The following is an 18506-nucleotide window of genomic DNA, read 5'->3' as shown; positions in this document are numbered from 1 at the left end:
GTCTCCTCTCTTCTCCCTCGTTTTCCCCCTCAGCGATAGTCCAGAAGCGTCTGAAGAAGGAGAAGAAGGCCAAGAGGAAACTGCAGGAGGCTCTGGAGTACGAGTCTAAGAGGAGAGAGCAGGCTGAGCAGTCCTTCAAACAACCCTCGCCCTCAGATAGCCTGCGCTCACTCAACGGTCAGACACCTCCACCTCCACCTCTACCTCGACCTCTACCTCTACCTCTACCTCCACGTCTACCTCCACCTCTACCTCCACCTCCACGTCTACCTCCACCTCTACCTCCACCTCCACCTCTACCTCCACCTCCACCTCTACCTCTACCTCTACCTCTACCTCTACCTCTACCTCTACTTCTACCTCCACCTCCACCTCCACCTCTACCTCTACCTCCACGTCTACCTCCACCTCTACCTCTACCTCCACCTCCACCTCCACCTCTACCTCCACCTCCACCTCTACCTCTACCTCCACGTCTACCTCCACCTCTACCTCTACCTCCACCTCCACCTCCACCTCTACCTCGACCTCTACCTCTACCTCTACCTCCACCTCTACCTCTACCTCCACCTCTACCTCTACTTCTACCTCTACCTCTACCTCCACCTACAGAAACACCTCCACCTCTACCTCTACCTCCACCTCTACTTCTACCTCTACCTCTACCTCCACCTCTACCTCCACCTACAGAAACACCTCCACCTCTACCTCCATCTCCACCTCTACCTCCACCTACAGAAACACCTCCACCTCTACCATCACCTCTACCTCTACCTCCACCTCTACCTTTACCTCCACCTCCACCTCTACCTCCACCTCTACCTCCACCTATATCTCCACCTCCAATTCTACCTCCACCCCTACCTCTACCTCTACCTCCACCTCTACCTTCACCCCTACCTCTACCTCCACCCTCAACCCACCTTCACACACCAGTGCTGATACAACCACACCTAATTGTCAACACAGCCACCTATACAGTAGGAGCACCTGTCTGGCACAGTGCAGTCTGTAACTGTAACTGGGTTGTGGTGTGTTGCACCCTAACATAAGTCAAGTATATAGAGCTGCCCACTTGAATTAAGTGTTAAGAAGTATATGTACTGTATGTTAATTTGCATTGCTCACTTCTAGACATACTGTACATTATGCTGTTCTATGGTGAGCAGCAGCTTCAGACACAACGGACTGTACAGTATACCCACATTTAATATACTGGACGTTGTTGTCATGACTCACTCATTGTGACAGAGAGATAAAGTTAAAACTGGTTTTGTGACGGGTGGATGTTTAACGTCTGTTCTCCCTCTCATCTCAGATTCACTGACCCCGGAGATGGAGACTGACCGCAGCAGTGGAAGAACAGATGCTGAGAGGACAATGCAAGGTACAGGACTCTGAGGAGACAATAAATCTCTCTCTCTTTCTCTCTCTCTTCTCTCTGCCATAGTATATGAGCATTAGTGTAACTCTGCCTGCTGTTCGGGCATACAGCTCACCATCTGGGCCACAGCACTGGGTCAAGATCATTGGCTATCACCAGACATCATATTGTTATTTTATTGTTGTGGTGAGGGCATTTGAAGTCACGATATCCGAATGCACGTTTGAATAGACTGTTTTTACAAACAGCTTCTCTTGTTAACACAAGAAAGATCACATGCAAGGATTAAAAGATTCAAGATTCAAGATTCAAAAAATGTTGATGTCTTTTTTGATGTCCATCATATAATAATAGAACATTTTCTTAGGTTAGGGGATCACAAACAACAAAAATACATCCACCCATGAAAGACAATAAATAAACTGACATTTCCTAAATGTTGCTCAGGTACAGATCTGACTTTTCACTACATGGGATCATGTATATGTGTGTGTGTGTGTGTGTGTGTGTGTGTGTGTGTGTGTGTGTGTGTGTGTGTGTGTGTGTGTGTGTGTGTGTGTGTGTGTGTGTGTGTGTGTGTGTGTGTGTCTGTGTGTCTGTGTGTGTGTGTGTCTGTGTGTCTGAGTGTCTGAGAGTCTGAGTGTCTTTGTTTGTTTACCTCTTAAAAACTGTTAATGAGTCATAAAATCACCAAAAGGAATGGTTTCCCCTACATAGTCATAAAATAACAAATCAATCCATTTTATGAATAAGCCCTGTGCATTTTTAATGGTGTGTTTGTTTGTTTGCCTTGTGGGGGTAGGGGAGCGGGTGGTGATAACCTCTGAAGACACTCAGCTGTCTGTGTTTACCCAGAAACATGACACCTTTGCCGAGGTTTAATGTCTTCATTATTAGTATAACGTCTTTCTCTAATAATCCCCAACAGCGACTCCCCAACACAAGCCTTATCACTCAGACAGCTCTCAATTCCCCCAGAAAGTATTCCATGTAAATTGCTATGAAAGTGGAAAATATTCAGCTACATGTTAGGACCCCTTTAACTCAGTTTGATTAGCCTACTTAAAAAGATATTTTTGTAAAAGGAAAAAAGGAACGAATTGACCAATTTGTACCATAAGGAAGGATGATTCTCATTTAATTAAATGTCATTCAGCCAGTGGAGAGATGTGAAGGCTAGTGTCCCAAAAAAGGAAACCCATAAGTCATAATTTAACCAAAAAGATTAACTTCTGGATACAGCACATTTATAGCCGGCCATTTCATACTAAATTAGTATGTTTAGCAGCCTTAATTTGAAATATAAGAATACAGATTTAAATATGCTGTTACAGAAAGACTTCCTTGTACTCTAATTGTAAGTTGTATTGAATGGAATCTCTTGAACTTTTCACACTACCTTATTATATTGCAGTACTATTTCCTTTGTGTCTGATTGGACCATAGTCTTGTACGGTAGTACCATTTCTGTATTATGCGGGTTAACATTAGAAAGATGAGAACTCACAGATCTCCTCACATGTACTCAGAAACAGTATCTGACCAATCTGTTGTGATGAATATGATGTAGCTATGGACCATCTCATTTGGGGGGCTCACAATACCAGTGATCAATGCCCAGTAGAATAGACTCTGGAGGATGTTAAAGAACAGGGAACAATGTGTGCTTCTGTTCAATTAGAGGAGCATTTGTCTGCCATACATGTCTCCTCTGCTCGACTCTGCTTGCAGTGCTGTATAATTACCCTCAAATGGCAAAAAATGATGTTGATAAATTACAGCGAAGGAAAAAAAAAAAAAAACTATCACCCGCATGAAAGCCAAGAGAAATGTGTGTTATATTTTCAACTCACAACTCAGGGAGGGGAATGGAGTGAAAAAAATAATGAGAGCATAATTTTAGAGAACTAATTATTTCTATTTGTCTTTTGTCACACTTCTTTAATTCTGCGATATTAACACAGTCTGTGTTTATTAATTGCTTTTGCAGTGTTTTGAATTGGTTCCAAGAGGGAGCGTGGATGTTTTCACAGGCAGTCATGCTACTGGGACTGCACCTCGCTACTAACGCCTGGCAACGGTGCACACATAAATATCTTCCCCAGTATCTTCACTGGTTCCCGCCTGCTTACCACTCAATGTGTTCGGCAAGTTTACACGACCCTGTGCACAGAGATAAAGTTCTTTGTTGCAAGATTAAACATCAAAACAGTTAAAGTGAGATTAAAATTAAATGAATGAATGTCACTGAAGCAAAAAAGACCGTAATTAATGGATCCCTTAATTGTCTTCATAAAATATTTGCATGGGCATAATTTGCATAATTTACATGTATTAATTAATCTTTCAAAGGAATTTTGTGCTGAGAGAAGCCAAAAATTCCCTTTGTTTTATTTAGCATCTAATGAAATATTTATCCTCTTTAATGAACTTTTCATCTTGATTTGAATATAAAAATGTTAAAGTTTTAACATATTTTAATGAGGCTTTCTTTCATAAAACAACGTGTCAAGACGTCACAGATTTGTCTCACTCAAATATGCAAATCAGATGTTTCAGCATTTGCAGTCATATTGCAAACTGGAGATCATAGGAGCTGATTTAAATAGAACTATTTCAATTGAGTGAGTTTTACTCATTTTGTAAGCCCCCCCTCCAAAAATAAATATCCCTCTGAAAATTTGAGAGCACATTGTTTTCGAATAAACAGATTCAATCCTTTCCTCTTCCCTCTTCACTCTCCCCTTCCCCAAATACGTTGATGCTATACACTCATATAATGTCACAATCGCTTCACAGCATTACCATTAATGATCATCTGACACACTGATCACCCCTCTTATGACTTTAATGATCGCCCCTATACACAACTCTAACAGATATACTGTACTGTACAGCCAGTAAGATACGTGGTGGTGGTGGTGATGTCTCATCTGGTAGGTTGTGACACAACAGGGACATGTGTGTCACGCCTGTGTTCCCACCCCATACTCTCAGCTCCCTCCAGCCCCCTCCTCACCTTTATTTTTATTTTTAGCATTGCATTCACGCTGTAATGACTTTTACACATAACTCCATGGTGTTGCTTGAATAGAGGCGGCCAGAGAGCAATGCCTCAGAGAGCCGTGGCAGTGCAGGATAATTAGCCTGCGTGTTTGTCTTTCCCCCACAACAAGCCTTTGTTCTTTTTCCACTGAGCCCTCTACTGCACAATGATACATCAACAGCAGGCTGGAAACAGGTTCAAGGGGGTCGCTGTGAGTAATATTGTGATGTGAACATTGGACATCAGATTAGGAAATTAGTGCTACAAATCAAAACGTTTTTCTGGGGGTGGGGGGGGGGAGTATTCCACCGGTCTGTTTCACACTGAAATGAGAGGTACGTCTGATTCATTTTAGGCCTTCACGAGACAAAAGTGGAATTTTAGAGAGCATGTTTACGAACGATAGCTAAATGTGATGTATGTTGGGGTTGTAAGTAGCTGTAGCCTATGTCAAGTCAAGCCTGCCTGTCACCTCAAAAGCCCCAACAAACAGTTGTTTCCTCCCTGATAGCTCTACGGCTCTACCGTGACATTGTGTCATGTCTGACTGCGAGCAACACATCGCCTTCCTCAACCTGTCACCGCTTTAAGTCTTTCGGTGTGCTTTTCCCTTTAAAATTGAATTATTTAGGTACACTGCCAAGGAGAGGAAAGCCTGCTTAAAGGCAGTAATGTAGCGTTCTCTCGCAGAGGAAATGTGAGGGTAATAAACGTCAAACACGCTCCTGAGCGGTGCCTAACAGATGCTTTTACCAGCTCTGCGTCGGAGCTGCGCTGCTCACTCAGGCGTACGCTCAGACAAGAGTGTTCTTTGAAAATGGACAAAGCTCGTTAGGTTGCAGGTGTCTGGAGATAGCATTGGGGAAGAATGGCTGCCTTTTTCAATAAACACTATTTCCTTGCAGGAAGTGTCATTTATAAGCCGCTTTACATCATGAGTGCAATATTATGTTCAAACAAGCGTATCAGGAGAGATGTCTTAAACACATGTGACATGCAATTGTAAGGCTTAGAGCAATGGATATCATAGTCCCTGTTACAATGTGGCTTTTGTTACGTATTAAATATGGATGCATTTGTATCATCCCGCTTGTATGGCCCAGTTGTAATATGTGACACAGGATTATACCGGGTTAAGGAGGATCTTAAATTGCTACTGCACCACTGTCCAGACAGAATCACCCATTCACTGGACTTCACGATATGGACAAATGTATTAAAAAGACAGTTTATCTAACATGGTGAAGCTGTAATTACTCATAGTCATTGGATCCACATGGTGTTACATAGTGCTTTAGTAATTGCTTTGTAATTGCATAGCAATTAAGGTAAAAATGCATTAGAATATGCTATACTGTTCCGAGAAGATGCCTGTCTCTAGTCAAAGTACAACTTTTCAACAATTAATGTTATGAGAAACTGCTTTTGTCGGTTGGTTAAATTCTGTCATTACCCCACCAGACTTGCCACTCAATAAGGATGTTGAGGGCTACGCTCAAGCAAGCTAGCTAGTGTTTGGTGTTTTTGTCCCCTACAATAGCAAGATGTTGAAAACCCCTCTATAGACTGAGTCAGCATGATGTTAAAAGTTGACTAATTCTCCTGCGTCCTCTCTTTCAGATGGAAGACTGTTCTTGAAAACCACAGTGATGTATTGATAAGGCCACAGCTGAAGAAAAAGAATATCCCAAGAAGATTCTCAAGAGCCCTTAACCAGGCTGATTTAGTAGTGGAAACAAGTCAAGCTGCTTGTAGGAGTTCAATGGAAGTGCTGTGTGTGGCCAGAAGCCGGAGAAAAGGTTGTGTCTGAATGTAGAATTAGAACTCTTTTTCTCACAGATGTCAACATTACATAGTTGCTAAAGCAGTCGTTTGGCTATATTGAAGGATAAAAACATTGAGCACAGTAAAAATGTACCAAGTGGTACACTGTTGGTAATATCTCAAATAAATTCACAGCACTGACAATTTTTATACTGTATTTCAACCAGCGAGAAAGCTTTGAAAAGGTTCAGTCTCAGAGGTTTTGTTTTGTATTTCAAGTTAAATTCCAAGATGATGAAAAAATGACGCTTGGAGAGAACCTCTGGAAAAAATGTGAATTTATCCGTGTTGATCAAAAGAGATGACTGATATTTCATTTTAATGTTTTCTAAATTAGAAGAAAAATACAATCAAGTTTCCTTTTTACCATTGTTGTATATACCAGATCTGATGATAATGATAGGATAACTCACTCTATCAAATACTGAGTTGATTAATATGGTATGTGTATATAAAGTTAAGAGGTGGTATTGTGTATGCAGTAGATCTATTAGGAAAACAATACCAACATTTATATGAATTTATAGTTTTGTTTGTTTTATTTCTGAGCCATCATTCTTTCAAATAGCTGCCATTTTGGTGAGAAAGCATGCAGGCATGTAAATGTTTGTCCTGGAATTATGATATTTAATAAATCCTATATTGTGCTGAACAAATATGTAGGGTTGATTCACTTAAGCCCAAATGATTTTGAAAACATAACTCTCAAACATTTCACTTTCAAATGACACATTTTGCTATCAATAGTAATAGTATGGTAAAAACCATTTTGGAAATCATCTCTTGAAAGTGATCTTCTTGGAGATCTTCTTTCAATAAATCTTATCCAGAATAGTGTGTACTGTATGCACATCATGTACCAGCTAGCGTTAGCAATCAACCATTATCTCAGTTATAGAATATTATTTCAAAACTAAATCTATAACACAAGTCTATCTTGGACATACAGTACAGTAAGGAGCACTTATTAAATTGTCTTAAGAAGTAAATGGTGTGTTTTATGCCACCATGATGAAAAAAATGTAAACACCATGAGGTGATACTGTACATGTTTTGTTTTGTTTTTTTACCTGAAAGCTGAACGTTTTTTTGCACTTTGGGTGAGTCAGCTCCTATATGTATGATTTTATTCCCCAGACATGAGTTCATGTCCGACACTTAACAAGTGTTTTAACCAGGAAAGAAAAAGAGTGTTCCATGTTCACAATATGTTATTTTATTTTGAAAGTTTGTTGCGATGGAGTTTGTAGGTCTGTTGTCGACTTTGTCGCTGATAACTTATAGTGTACTGTAGCTTATCAAATCACCCCTTCATTGTACTTCAACTTTAAATAAACTTAAAATGTTGACGATAAATGATGTGAGATGTGACAATATGTGATATTTTAATGATCATATCATTAAATTCCTTCTCTGTATCTCCCAACAAAAATTATATATATATATATATATATATATATATATATATATATATATATATATTACATTCAATGGAATTTATTCCCAGAACATTAATAACAGTTAGTTTATCAAACAAAGGCTCATCCCCTGGATTGGATTCTACCTGACAAGGTTAGAGCTTCATCACAGTTTTGATTGATAATAAGATTGTTGATATGACATTGATATGACATTATTAACATTCTACTTTAGTACAGTACAATCTAAAACAGTATTACTGAGATTACCAGTTACAGTTTTAAAAGAAAATAAGTATTGGGCAGCTATTTATGTTAGAATCATAGTTTTAATAATTTCATAAATACATTTTTGTAAATGGGTTAGGGTTAGGGTTCATTTATTGAGAACATTTAATGTTTCATATTTAGATTTGAGCTCATTCTATGTATAATGTATGACCTATTCCATGCAGGTATACAGTACTATACACAAGATGAATCACCATTTTGTTCCTCACTTTGTACCGCAGTAAAGACACATGTATGAGTATTCAAATGATGAGAATATCTTGTTGTGTAAGTGTTTCCTCTATTTGTGTGTGTGTGTGTGTGTGTGTGTGTGTGTGTGTGTGTGTGTGTGTGTGTGTGTGCGTGGGTGTGGATGTGGCTGTGTGTGTCTGTGTTCACTTGCATGTGTGAGAGTCTGTTTTATATTCATAGTGTAACCCCATAATAAAATATGTGTAAATGAGGATCAGACCAAGCTCCTTTAAACGTAAATAAATCATTGTATGTGCTAAAGTACATTACACTAATTCAAAATATTCAGCCGTAAAATGAACAACTGCCAATGTACTTCCTCATTCAGTAGATTGTACATGGAGTCATGCAGCTGAACACGATATCTAAAAACGTCTCTCTTGAAGTCGTTTATTTCCTAAAGCTTTCCTGACTGTACCAGTTAATTTTTCACTATGTTGTTTTGTGTGTTTCTAACTAATTTGTTACTTTTTCCATTGCTGTAACTTTCTGTGTTCTTATTTGATTGTATTAATTAATGGTGACTGTCCATGCAGATCTTACATCAAGCATCTTAGCAATTTTACAATATTATTTAATTACTCCCAGAGTGAATTTAATGATTATTGATATGGACGTGCATGACTGTTCATTTGTTTATGTTGTCAACTTGAAACCAGGATCCGTGGGGGATCACATGGCTGATTGTTAACAGGTACAGCACTTAAAACCTGTGAGGGTAAAAATGGAATCGACATTGAGAGACAAATTTCTCTTGTAAGCAATTCTGAGTGAAATGTGTTGACACAGCACTGCTTGGCCCGGTCCCATTTTGCATGCTTTTTAAAGCATGGCCGTAACACAGCCACAGAGATGAATAATTGACTGTTCGCTGCATAATTCAACACTGCATTGTGAAAATTCAAGGTCTGAAACATTTCTAGCTTTTCTTCCTCTTTGTTAAAAAATGAGGTTAAAGTTTCAATCAACCTTGGGGAAGCAAAATGACACACAGATAGGCAATCAATCGTACGCCGGAACTTCTTATTGTCAAGTTCAGCAACTTTGTCAGAATGATGAACTTTTGATGTCAGTTGACCTGCAAGTTAAAGCCGGAAGAACAACAATGAGATCACTGTGTACATCCAATCACCCAACGACTCCTTTCTTTTCCTTACTAACACTTTCCATAAATCCTTTTCCTACATTTGGAATTGCTGCAGTGAAAGATTCACTCCACTCGCTTTCGCTGAGTTAGTGAGATGTGGCTCATACACAGCTATTAGTCAGAGATTCTGTTTATTTCTCTATTTGATGCCGTGTTCTGCTCTGGCAACTGAGGGAAGGTCCCCTGAAGCTAGATGTTTCATATCAGTGCACATTTTGTAATAAATTCAATTCAGTACAAATATGACCATAAGGCATGAAGACTTTAAATATCAAACGTGCATTCGTTGTGTTGTAACTGTACTGTAGTACATCAAGCAGATGTATATTCGCGGCGCTGGCTGCACACTCAAGGCAGTCGCTGTCGCTACTGTACAGTACACGAGCTCTGCTGTGTATCTGCTTGGCTTGCCATTGAGATGTGTTCATACAGACATCATCCAGAGACAATTATTACGCATGGTCATGTCACTGTCTGTGCTCTCTTGCCTAAGTTAACATTGCTCAATTTCATGTTGTTTTGTGCTTCCCTGGCTAACTTAGGATGGGTGTGAGTACCCAGTGAGACTCCCAGGCATTTGTATTCTTCACCCTTGAGATCTACACAACTGAAATAAGATGTTGAATAGATGAATATGAGCTGTGACTAGTTCAATGACCCCATATGATATGCCAACTGAGCATTTGTAATAGAGTAACTATAGCTCTAACAGTTGTTGAAAGTTGTTGAGGGCAGGGAGTCACAATGTGTCTTACAGTAAAGTTGCAGTAAATCGACTGCATCTTCTGCATATTCATGACCAGTCGTGTTTGACAGCTTTCCTACTGTGACTTACAACCTGCACCTCAACCAATCAGTAACTCATACTATACTATGATGGTGCGGATGATCGTTTACTGTAAATGGATGACTCACATGTTTGAGGCTAAAGACTGTAACTCAATGTTCCCTTTGACTTGTGTCGGAATGTGAGGAATGACTGCTGCAGCGTGATCAGCTATCAGAGATAGCGCTAATGTCATCTAATCAGATAGACCATTATGTATTAGTGAAACTACAAAACAGAATTATCTGACAAGGACCAGGCCACATTACCTAAATTAACATTTTGCAAGCGTGAACATGGAGGGCCACAGAGGCGAAGGCAAGCCTACAGGAGTGTGGCCTGCGCTTAGACATTCGGTAGTCATTATTAATTTATGATTGTCTCTGGTCTTAATGAAAATGAAAGCCAGGAAAGAGAACAGGGAGGGATAATGTGGCGTGAAATTGAGTTTCATTTGTACAGGGGCCACCTTTTAACTCTGCGCTTCTTAGGCGGAAATGGAGCCGAGCAAGGCTCTTTCTCTAGAGAATGGGTTTCAGGGTTTTTATCACTTTCTCTCCCTCCTTTCAGTTTCCCCAGTCAAGGCCTATTCATATCCTCTTATCCTGGTGTGATATTTGCAGCCAACACGCCCTTTAACATCTCCATTACTCTCATAAGGCCTTTTCAAACTGACACATGGCCCTTTGATGTCTGATAACTATGTCAACAAGTTTCCTCCATGAAAATGTCTCTGTACTCTGCTTCTTTGAAATGTCAGCGAGGGAACACCGAAAGGTCTCAATGTGGAGCATGATTGGGGCGAACGCAAAAAGCTAATTTTGGAATGGATTCCATAACTGGATTACATACATCTAGAATAAGCTATTGGATATATGAGGACTGGTTGAAGAGGATTTACATGCCATTTAAAGTAGTGTACTGTAGTGCTATCATAAGGTGCTAAAGGTCACTCAAGTAGGAGTGATCCAGATGAAGAGAGCGTTTGTATACTGGGCATATACAGTCACTGAATCTGCTACTGTAGATGCCATGACAGCCTGCAGGCATCTACAGCAGGGGTGGCTGGAGGGTGGACGTAGAAATCAGAGGACGGGCTCATTGTAATGCATGGAACGAATTGAGAAATGGTATCCAACGTGTGTTTGATACCATACCTCATTCTGTTTCATGCATTGCAATGAGCCTGAGTCCTGCGAGCTGTCATTGCTGAGAAGGCTGAGCCAGAGATGTGTTGTGATAAATGAAGCATCATTTCATAAATTGACATCAACAGCGGCATGCAGTACTTGAGTCCCGAAGTCATATTTTGTTTTCCTGAGTTGGTTTACATACTGTTCCGCACAAAGCCACTTTATAGAGAATATTCCAGTACTATTGTGTCAGGATCTGTAGTGGGCGTGTGATTCCATCTATCTCAAAACAATCGTGACAGTTTGACATTGCCATACTGTATGGTATTATCTCAGAGTTTACACGTGTCAGGCACTTGTTAACTCATGGCATTGAAATTCATGACATGGTTAGTCGTATTGACATGGATTTCAGCGTTCATTTACACGGATATATATAGTACGTGAGCATTGCTATTACACCAGAGAATGCTGTGTAAACGCTTCGGCAAGTGGCTCGCAGCTATCTAAAAACACTGGTGGCGTTGGTTATATAGTGGTCAATTGCATTGTACAGGTGTGAGTGAGAGGTAGTTAATACGTTTTGACCAAAGAGTCCAGTCTGTCTCTGAGTGTATCAGATGAACCCTGTGTCTACAGGAATGAGGGAGTGACCGAACCCATGGGATTAGTCTTCATTTGGTGCTTCTGTCATAAGGAAGGGGAGGCTGGATACTGATTGGTAGAAGAAAGAAAACACAGACATATACACACATACACACACACACACAAACACACACACTCACAGACGCAAGCAAGCAAGCACACACATGCTATTAACCTCCCCCCAGCTCATCAACTTTATTTTGCAATCTTCCCTCAGAACCATTAGAATACCCTGAAGAAATGACTTTCCAATTAAAGGGAATCTAGGAGAAGAAGGCTTTTTTTTTTTATCTCCGGCTCCTGGAGTTCTTTATTCCAATAATTTAAATTGGAATTGATTTTTCAATTTAGCCGCTGACTGCTACGGACACACAGCACAGGGGCAAATAGAGATGCGTTGCTGGAATTATTTGTCATGGCAGCGGACCCCCCGTGCAAATTTGCGGAGGCTTCGTATGCCGTCGTGTGTGTGTCTTCTTGTGAAGGCACAATGGCCTCAGACAACAGTTGTAGTGGCCCAGGGGTGAGAGGCCAACAGGTGACCACAAGACTCACTCTGTGGTCAGTCACTCCGTGTACCGTAGGTCTGTGAGGCTGCATGCACTAGTCTGTCTCTGTAGGAACTTAATGACGTCTCCCACACAGTCCCCCACAGCAGGTCCTCCTTCGAAACATAGATTTCTTCCAAGAATAATTACCTGTCTCTCATGAGCTTCCCTCGCACTGATCATGTCATTAATCTCAAATTCAGAATGTTCACTGAGCACTGTTTGAACAATACAGTACACTACACCCTGCGCTGCAGAAGGAATGTCCAGGAATGGAATAGAATTCAGGAGCGTGTGTAGGAGCGACGGACACGGAGGTTGACTCAGGACAGTAACGGTAGGATTCCATCCGCGGGGGACTTCTGTGTGATCAACCACACAGGCCGTCTGTGACATGTCCAAACATTAGATTCCTAACAGAACATTTCCCGTACATCCCCACGACGGGGGGGGGGGGGGGAGGAAACAGCAGTGTTCATCCGGCTGGGAGAGAACTAGTGTTAGTGGTGGCGTGTTTGACACAAACCTGGGCCTGTGAAGTCCTCACTCGCACATCATCTCCAGTCACATCCACAGCTACAGTCTTAACGAGCTCTCACTTTTCTACGGCTACATGCACCACTTTTTATCGGGTCGGGGGGTTCAAGACAGAGCGATTTCTACTGAAGCTGTCGTACAGATGCCTTTAGAAAGGAGAGGCTGGTCTTGTGTGGACGGATGGCTCTGTGTTTAGCTCCTGACAGCTGCGCTGGTTTGTTGTTCCCTCTCTCCAGAGTTGTTTTAATAAAGTTGTGCTGCAGGAATAGAGGGGAAGATTAATGGACGCACAGGAAGTGTGGCAGTTGTGAGAGGATGCAGGACAGAGCGGGCCAGCCGCCATCTGTTCCCCTGCCTTTACAGCTCTCTTAATGGAGGAGCACAAACTAAACAGTGTGGATCTGAGCCCCGCAGACAAATACACACATCTCTCTGTTACACACAACTAAACACAAAACATCACTTAATGTGACAAAGACAAGAGCTAGGCTTTCGTCATTGTTTTCCCACTTGTGTTGGCGGTCTCTTTTTCTTCTTTTTTTTCTTTTCTTTTTTTTTACCTTTCAGCTGAATACAGTTGGGTGTGAGCCACGGCAGTGAGATTCAGATGAAAGACACAGTCTGGATGCAACGTGATTAAGAGATGTGTTCTTGAGGCGAAACAGGACTTGGCATTCGTTGAGATGAAAATGTAATCAAATTAAAATGAAACACCGTTATTGTTGTGGAGAGTGTTCCCTGGTTGAGTCACGTTTGAAATGAGACAGGCAAAGCAGAATATACGTCTGTTTTTGTAGAGCAGAGACATCAGACACGTTGCGCTCACAGTTTCACAGGTGTGTTCACTAATTATTGCCAAATGTACGTTCAGATGTTAAGATTAAACTGCAGGTTTGTTGGTGAGATCATCTTCTAATGCCGTAGGATGTGCGAACCTTTCATCACATGTCTTCCTCTAGATCAATCCATTTCATTGTGGATGCTATCCTCGCATGATATACCAAATCCGCCCATATACCATTCGTTTTCCATAAATATGTGAGACAATAAGTCCAAATGATTTCTCTTTTTTCTTTTAAAGGGATGTCCATCTTGTTATGTTAATTGACAACATGTGTCCTCTCTTCTAGTGAATACATCTGTACGACATGATGAAGTTTCCTCTCTGAGTACCAATCCAGTAATTGAGCTCAGGGAGTGGGAACGTGACATGCACACAGAGGCACGGTCAGGACTGGCAGATCCCTCTCACACACACCGAACCATACACACACACACACGCACACGCACGCACACATGCACACATGCACACATACACACACACACACGCACACACACACACACACACACACACACACACACACACACACACACACACACACACTCAGTATGCACATATGCATTGCAGACATACTGGACACATACTGTACACGCTGTCATGCTGTCATCCTAAAGGGATATATATGTATATCTGCTTGTCAGCCACATCCACTTTTATTTCCCCCAGCAATTATCTATGAAGCTTTTTCATCTGAGCCTACAAGCTACAGCCTACAAGCTCTCCTTATAACCTAAGTGAAACAAGAGGAAGCTGCTTTATCAAACTGACACAAACATCAAAAGGAACATATGGTTTAATTGTCTTGGCATTGGTACTGCAGCCTCAACAGAGCCACAGAGAGAGAGTGCAGAGTCACAGTGTCTCACTTGAGCCAGACACTGTTTAGGAGTAAGTGTTTCTACCCGTGTCTTTCTCTCTCGCTACAACACCTTGAGCAAGACAGTGTTCCCAAAATTACAATGTCTCTACTTGTGTCTCTTTAGCTATGTTGTGTAATGTAGATCTCTTAGTTCAGAGTTACGATACCATGGATCATGAGGAAACTTAAGTGAGATGGGATTAAATATTAAACCAACCTGACACAGTCCCTGCCGGAGCCCCCCCATCCCACTTCACATGATACAATTAAAAACATTCCCATATGCGCCGGGCGGAACACTCGATCCCCTCTGAACACTGTCAAGAACATGGCGCTTTACCGACTTAAAATAAATCTTGTACTAATCTATCGAGCACCTGACAAGAGAAGCCCAAGGTTTCCAAGCACTTAGCTGAGTAGAGTCGAAAAAGGGGGCCTTACATTATTTATACACACTAATGGTGCTGCGACTTGCTGTGTGTGTACGTATGTGAATCAGCAACAGCACAATCTGCTAAAATAGACACACAGCTGTAATCAAAGCCATACATTTCCTCTCCCTCCCTGCTAACTGCAGGGTCAATTGGAGGCAGTTTGGTAGCGGCGAGAACTCTTTACAGTAGATTATCCTCTTTTAATGGAGACAAAAAACTACGAGGTGTCGAAAGAAGAACACTTGCCAGAGGAAAAGATTAAGTCTTTGTGTGCTAGTGAAAGTGACTTAACTTTACTGAAGGTAAATAATACGACTGTCTTCTACAGTAGCTAGCTACCTCACACAACTTGTATATAGGAAATGACTGGCCAAGTATTGTCAGTGTCCATCTACTGTACAGCTACCACAGATAAGAGGAGAATACAACAGTACTGTACTAAGCTTTGGTGTAGGAGACAAAAGGAATCCATTAGCGTTCTCAGCAGAGCTCTGAAACAGAGCTTCACAGGGGGGCCCCACTGTTGCACCACTGCATGCACACATGTGCCTCTCATTTCCTATGGTAGCCCAGAAGTATCCTCCAACATCCTATTGTAAAGTTTACCAGGGGAGAGGCTCAGTGCATTAAAGTGCCCTGAGAGAAAATCTAAATGATCTAAACGCAGGCAGCTGCATGTTGCTAATGCCACAGATACAAAGACCCTGTAGAGTGTCTACGCTGGTTTAGCTAGAGCAGTATGTAATTACTATAGGATCTCTTTCATGTTCCCCTGCCCTATAATGGGAACAATATGAGAATGACTAACGATACTGTAAAAGTGTGGGGATCGGTTGTTGAAACATAACTGTCCGACATGAAACATAGCTATGTACAGTATAAGCACACTGTATATGCTTGGATATCCCCAAAGTACGATTTGATTGGATTAAGTGTTTTGTATCAAAAAGCAATGCCTAATTTGCTATTGTGAGCCCTACAGTTATGTAGTGTAGTAAGTTTCTATCTTAAGGTAGGCTACTGTTGTTGGTGCCTGTGTTTCTAGCAGTGACCATCATCCTTTGTGATGGCTTCTGATGACTTTTCATAGTGTTTCCCCACACTGTAAGACTAATGACTGCTTGGTTGCATGTGTCTACAAACAGTAGGCTACAGTAGATTTATCTAATGCTAAGAACCTTACAATGTCTACTGTTTTGAGTTAAGAATAAGGTACTGTAAGAGGTAACATCTCGAGGCACAGTTTGAATCCAGAATGACAAAATAAAGAAGCAATATTTGGAAAACAAATACACTAACGCCATCTCGGATCATCACTTGATAGTGTGCTGACACGCAATCTCTATTAGGCTGTCTTCAAAGATGCAAAATGATATGATTTTACAATGATTACATATTCACATCCCCCAGCTGGCTGGCTCCACGCATCTCCATTTGTCATCGACTATTGTGTCCAATTATATGATTAGCTTTGAACACTCCAGCACTTCGAGAGCTCTCGTGTGTTCCGCCGCGCCGAGCGACTCACAAACAAAGTCATTACAACATGTATTCACACATATCAAATAACAAAACAGATGGCCACTGCGCTCAACGCCTGATTTGTTTTCCACACGAGCGGCGGGAAAAAAGGTATTTTCACTGAGCTTTGTTTAATGCTGACTGTTTTTATTCCCAAAGAAGAAGAGCAGCTGGCTGTCGCACTGTTAGATCAGCTCGAATGAAAGACAATCTTGTTTTCATTAATTTCCTCTACAACAGAAGCACTTGTCTTGTTGTGAAGATTTAGAATTACAGCGAGCAAAGCTTCCTGGATAATTCATCACAGGGACTCGACAGGAAACTTAATTGTTTTAAATGTCTAGTTTGGAGCGGCTTTGTGTTTTTCTTTGATGTGTAACAGGTTGCACAGATAGTCGACCCTCTGGTGATTCATATCACCTCATTGGTGATAAATACCGTAGATTGTACCAGTGGCCAACAAACCAATTAAGGTGTGATGTTACTATATACCACGTATACTTCTATGTGTAACTTATAGGTACATGTTATTCTGCTGCAATCAGATACTGTCTCTAGGGTATCTGCTAACAACCTTGACCCCCCATCTCCTGACCAATGCACATGTCCACCAACAATCAAGTGGGTGTAGTTATTTTGCCATACTGTATGTCATAGCCGCACCCATACTCAGAGAGGAGGGCCAACATCAACAGTTAATTCAGGCCATGTCATCCAGAGACTAGATAGAGGCCATTGTGTATCCCTCCACCAGGGGGAGTACTATTCAGTTGTACAGTACAGCGCTGACCACCAAAATGACACATTGGATCCATGACACTCGCTGGTTCACTCATCCCCACAGCAACAAAGGATTACCGTTCTTTGGCCTATTAACCATTTTATAATGACACAACTGAAATAGGGACTCTTATTATTCCACTAATGTAAAAAAAAAAAAGAAAAAAGAAGAGAGAAAAAAGGCATTTACAATGAAAACTAAAGCACTGTTATTGTTATGTTATTACAATTATCTTACTAAATGTTAATACAATGTTAGCATATTATTGGAAAGGGGATCTTAACCTAACTACATAAAATACTTCACCAAGAAGCACTCAAGTAACTTCGGAACTTCCATCTTCCTTCTGCTCCAAGACGGATAGTTCTGGATGTGTTTTCTGTGGCGTGCTGCCACCTCCTGGTCATGGTAGGAAACAACAGCTCTGACAAAGACCGTAAATCACATTTCCTGTATCATAGCGCCTCCACTGGGTGGTATATGTTGGTCCTCTCTCTGCTCCTGGTGAATTCAACATCCACACACAAACAAAGGACAGTGATGGGTGGGTAAAGCTGTGTTATTGACTATATACAGTACAGGTCTATGATCATATTACATCATGCAATTGAAATTGTTACTTTGAGGAGTGACATATCTGACTGTAAACCATGTATGATACAAAACCAGAGTGGCTTAAATATACCCTTTAACATTTCCTGTTGTTCACCACAATCTCCTGTTCACAGCACAACACCTCACAGCAGACAGAGTTACAGATGCCTAAAAGAAGTCTGTATACACATGAGGCATGAGCATATCTTCTCTCTTGTGTGTATTTGCTGTCTCAGAGATAATTCAATTAATCCTAAAGCCAGATGTGACTGGTAAAAACACCAACAACAATACACCCATACTGCGAGAGTGTGAATTTGCATCTCTGAAATTAATTGAACATTCTTTAATGAGTTTAATGAGTTCTTAAACAGTATAATGTATTCAGTGTTAGTTCACTGTACACTTTGCCAGGTGTGGGCTCTCGAATAAGTGTGTGGCTCAGA

General features: G+C 41.1%; 1 protein-coding gene across 1 annotated transcript in view; it reads left to right on the top strand.

Annotated features, from left to right (window-relative positions):
• The window catches only part of dachd (dachshund d), a gene marked incomplete at both ends in the record, with an annotated part of 102693 nt that extends 96605 nt beyond the window's left edge, over nucleotides 1–6088 (top strand). Inside the window, 3 exons of the mRNA XM_080536254.1 lie at nucleotides 34–177; nucleotides 1319–1387; nucleotides 6051–6088. Coding sequence (XP_080392380.1) covers nucleotides 34–177; nucleotides 1319–1387; nucleotides 6051–6088 — 251 coding nt within the window. The remainder of the gene's footprint in view (nucleotides 1–33; nucleotides 178–1318; nucleotides 1388–6050) is intronic.
• Between the last annotated feature and the right edge of the window lie 12418 nt (nucleotides 6089–18506).

Source organism: Nansenia antarctica (genome assembly GCF_963989245.1).
Source record: "Nansenia antarctica genome assembly, chromosome: 7".
NCBI classification, from domain to species: Eukaryota; Metazoa; Chordata; class Actinopteri; order Argentiniformes; family Microstomatidae; genus Nansenia; species Nansenia antarctica.
Note: the sequence above shows the minus strand (reverse complement) of the source record. Positions and strands in the feature narration are given on the sequence as shown.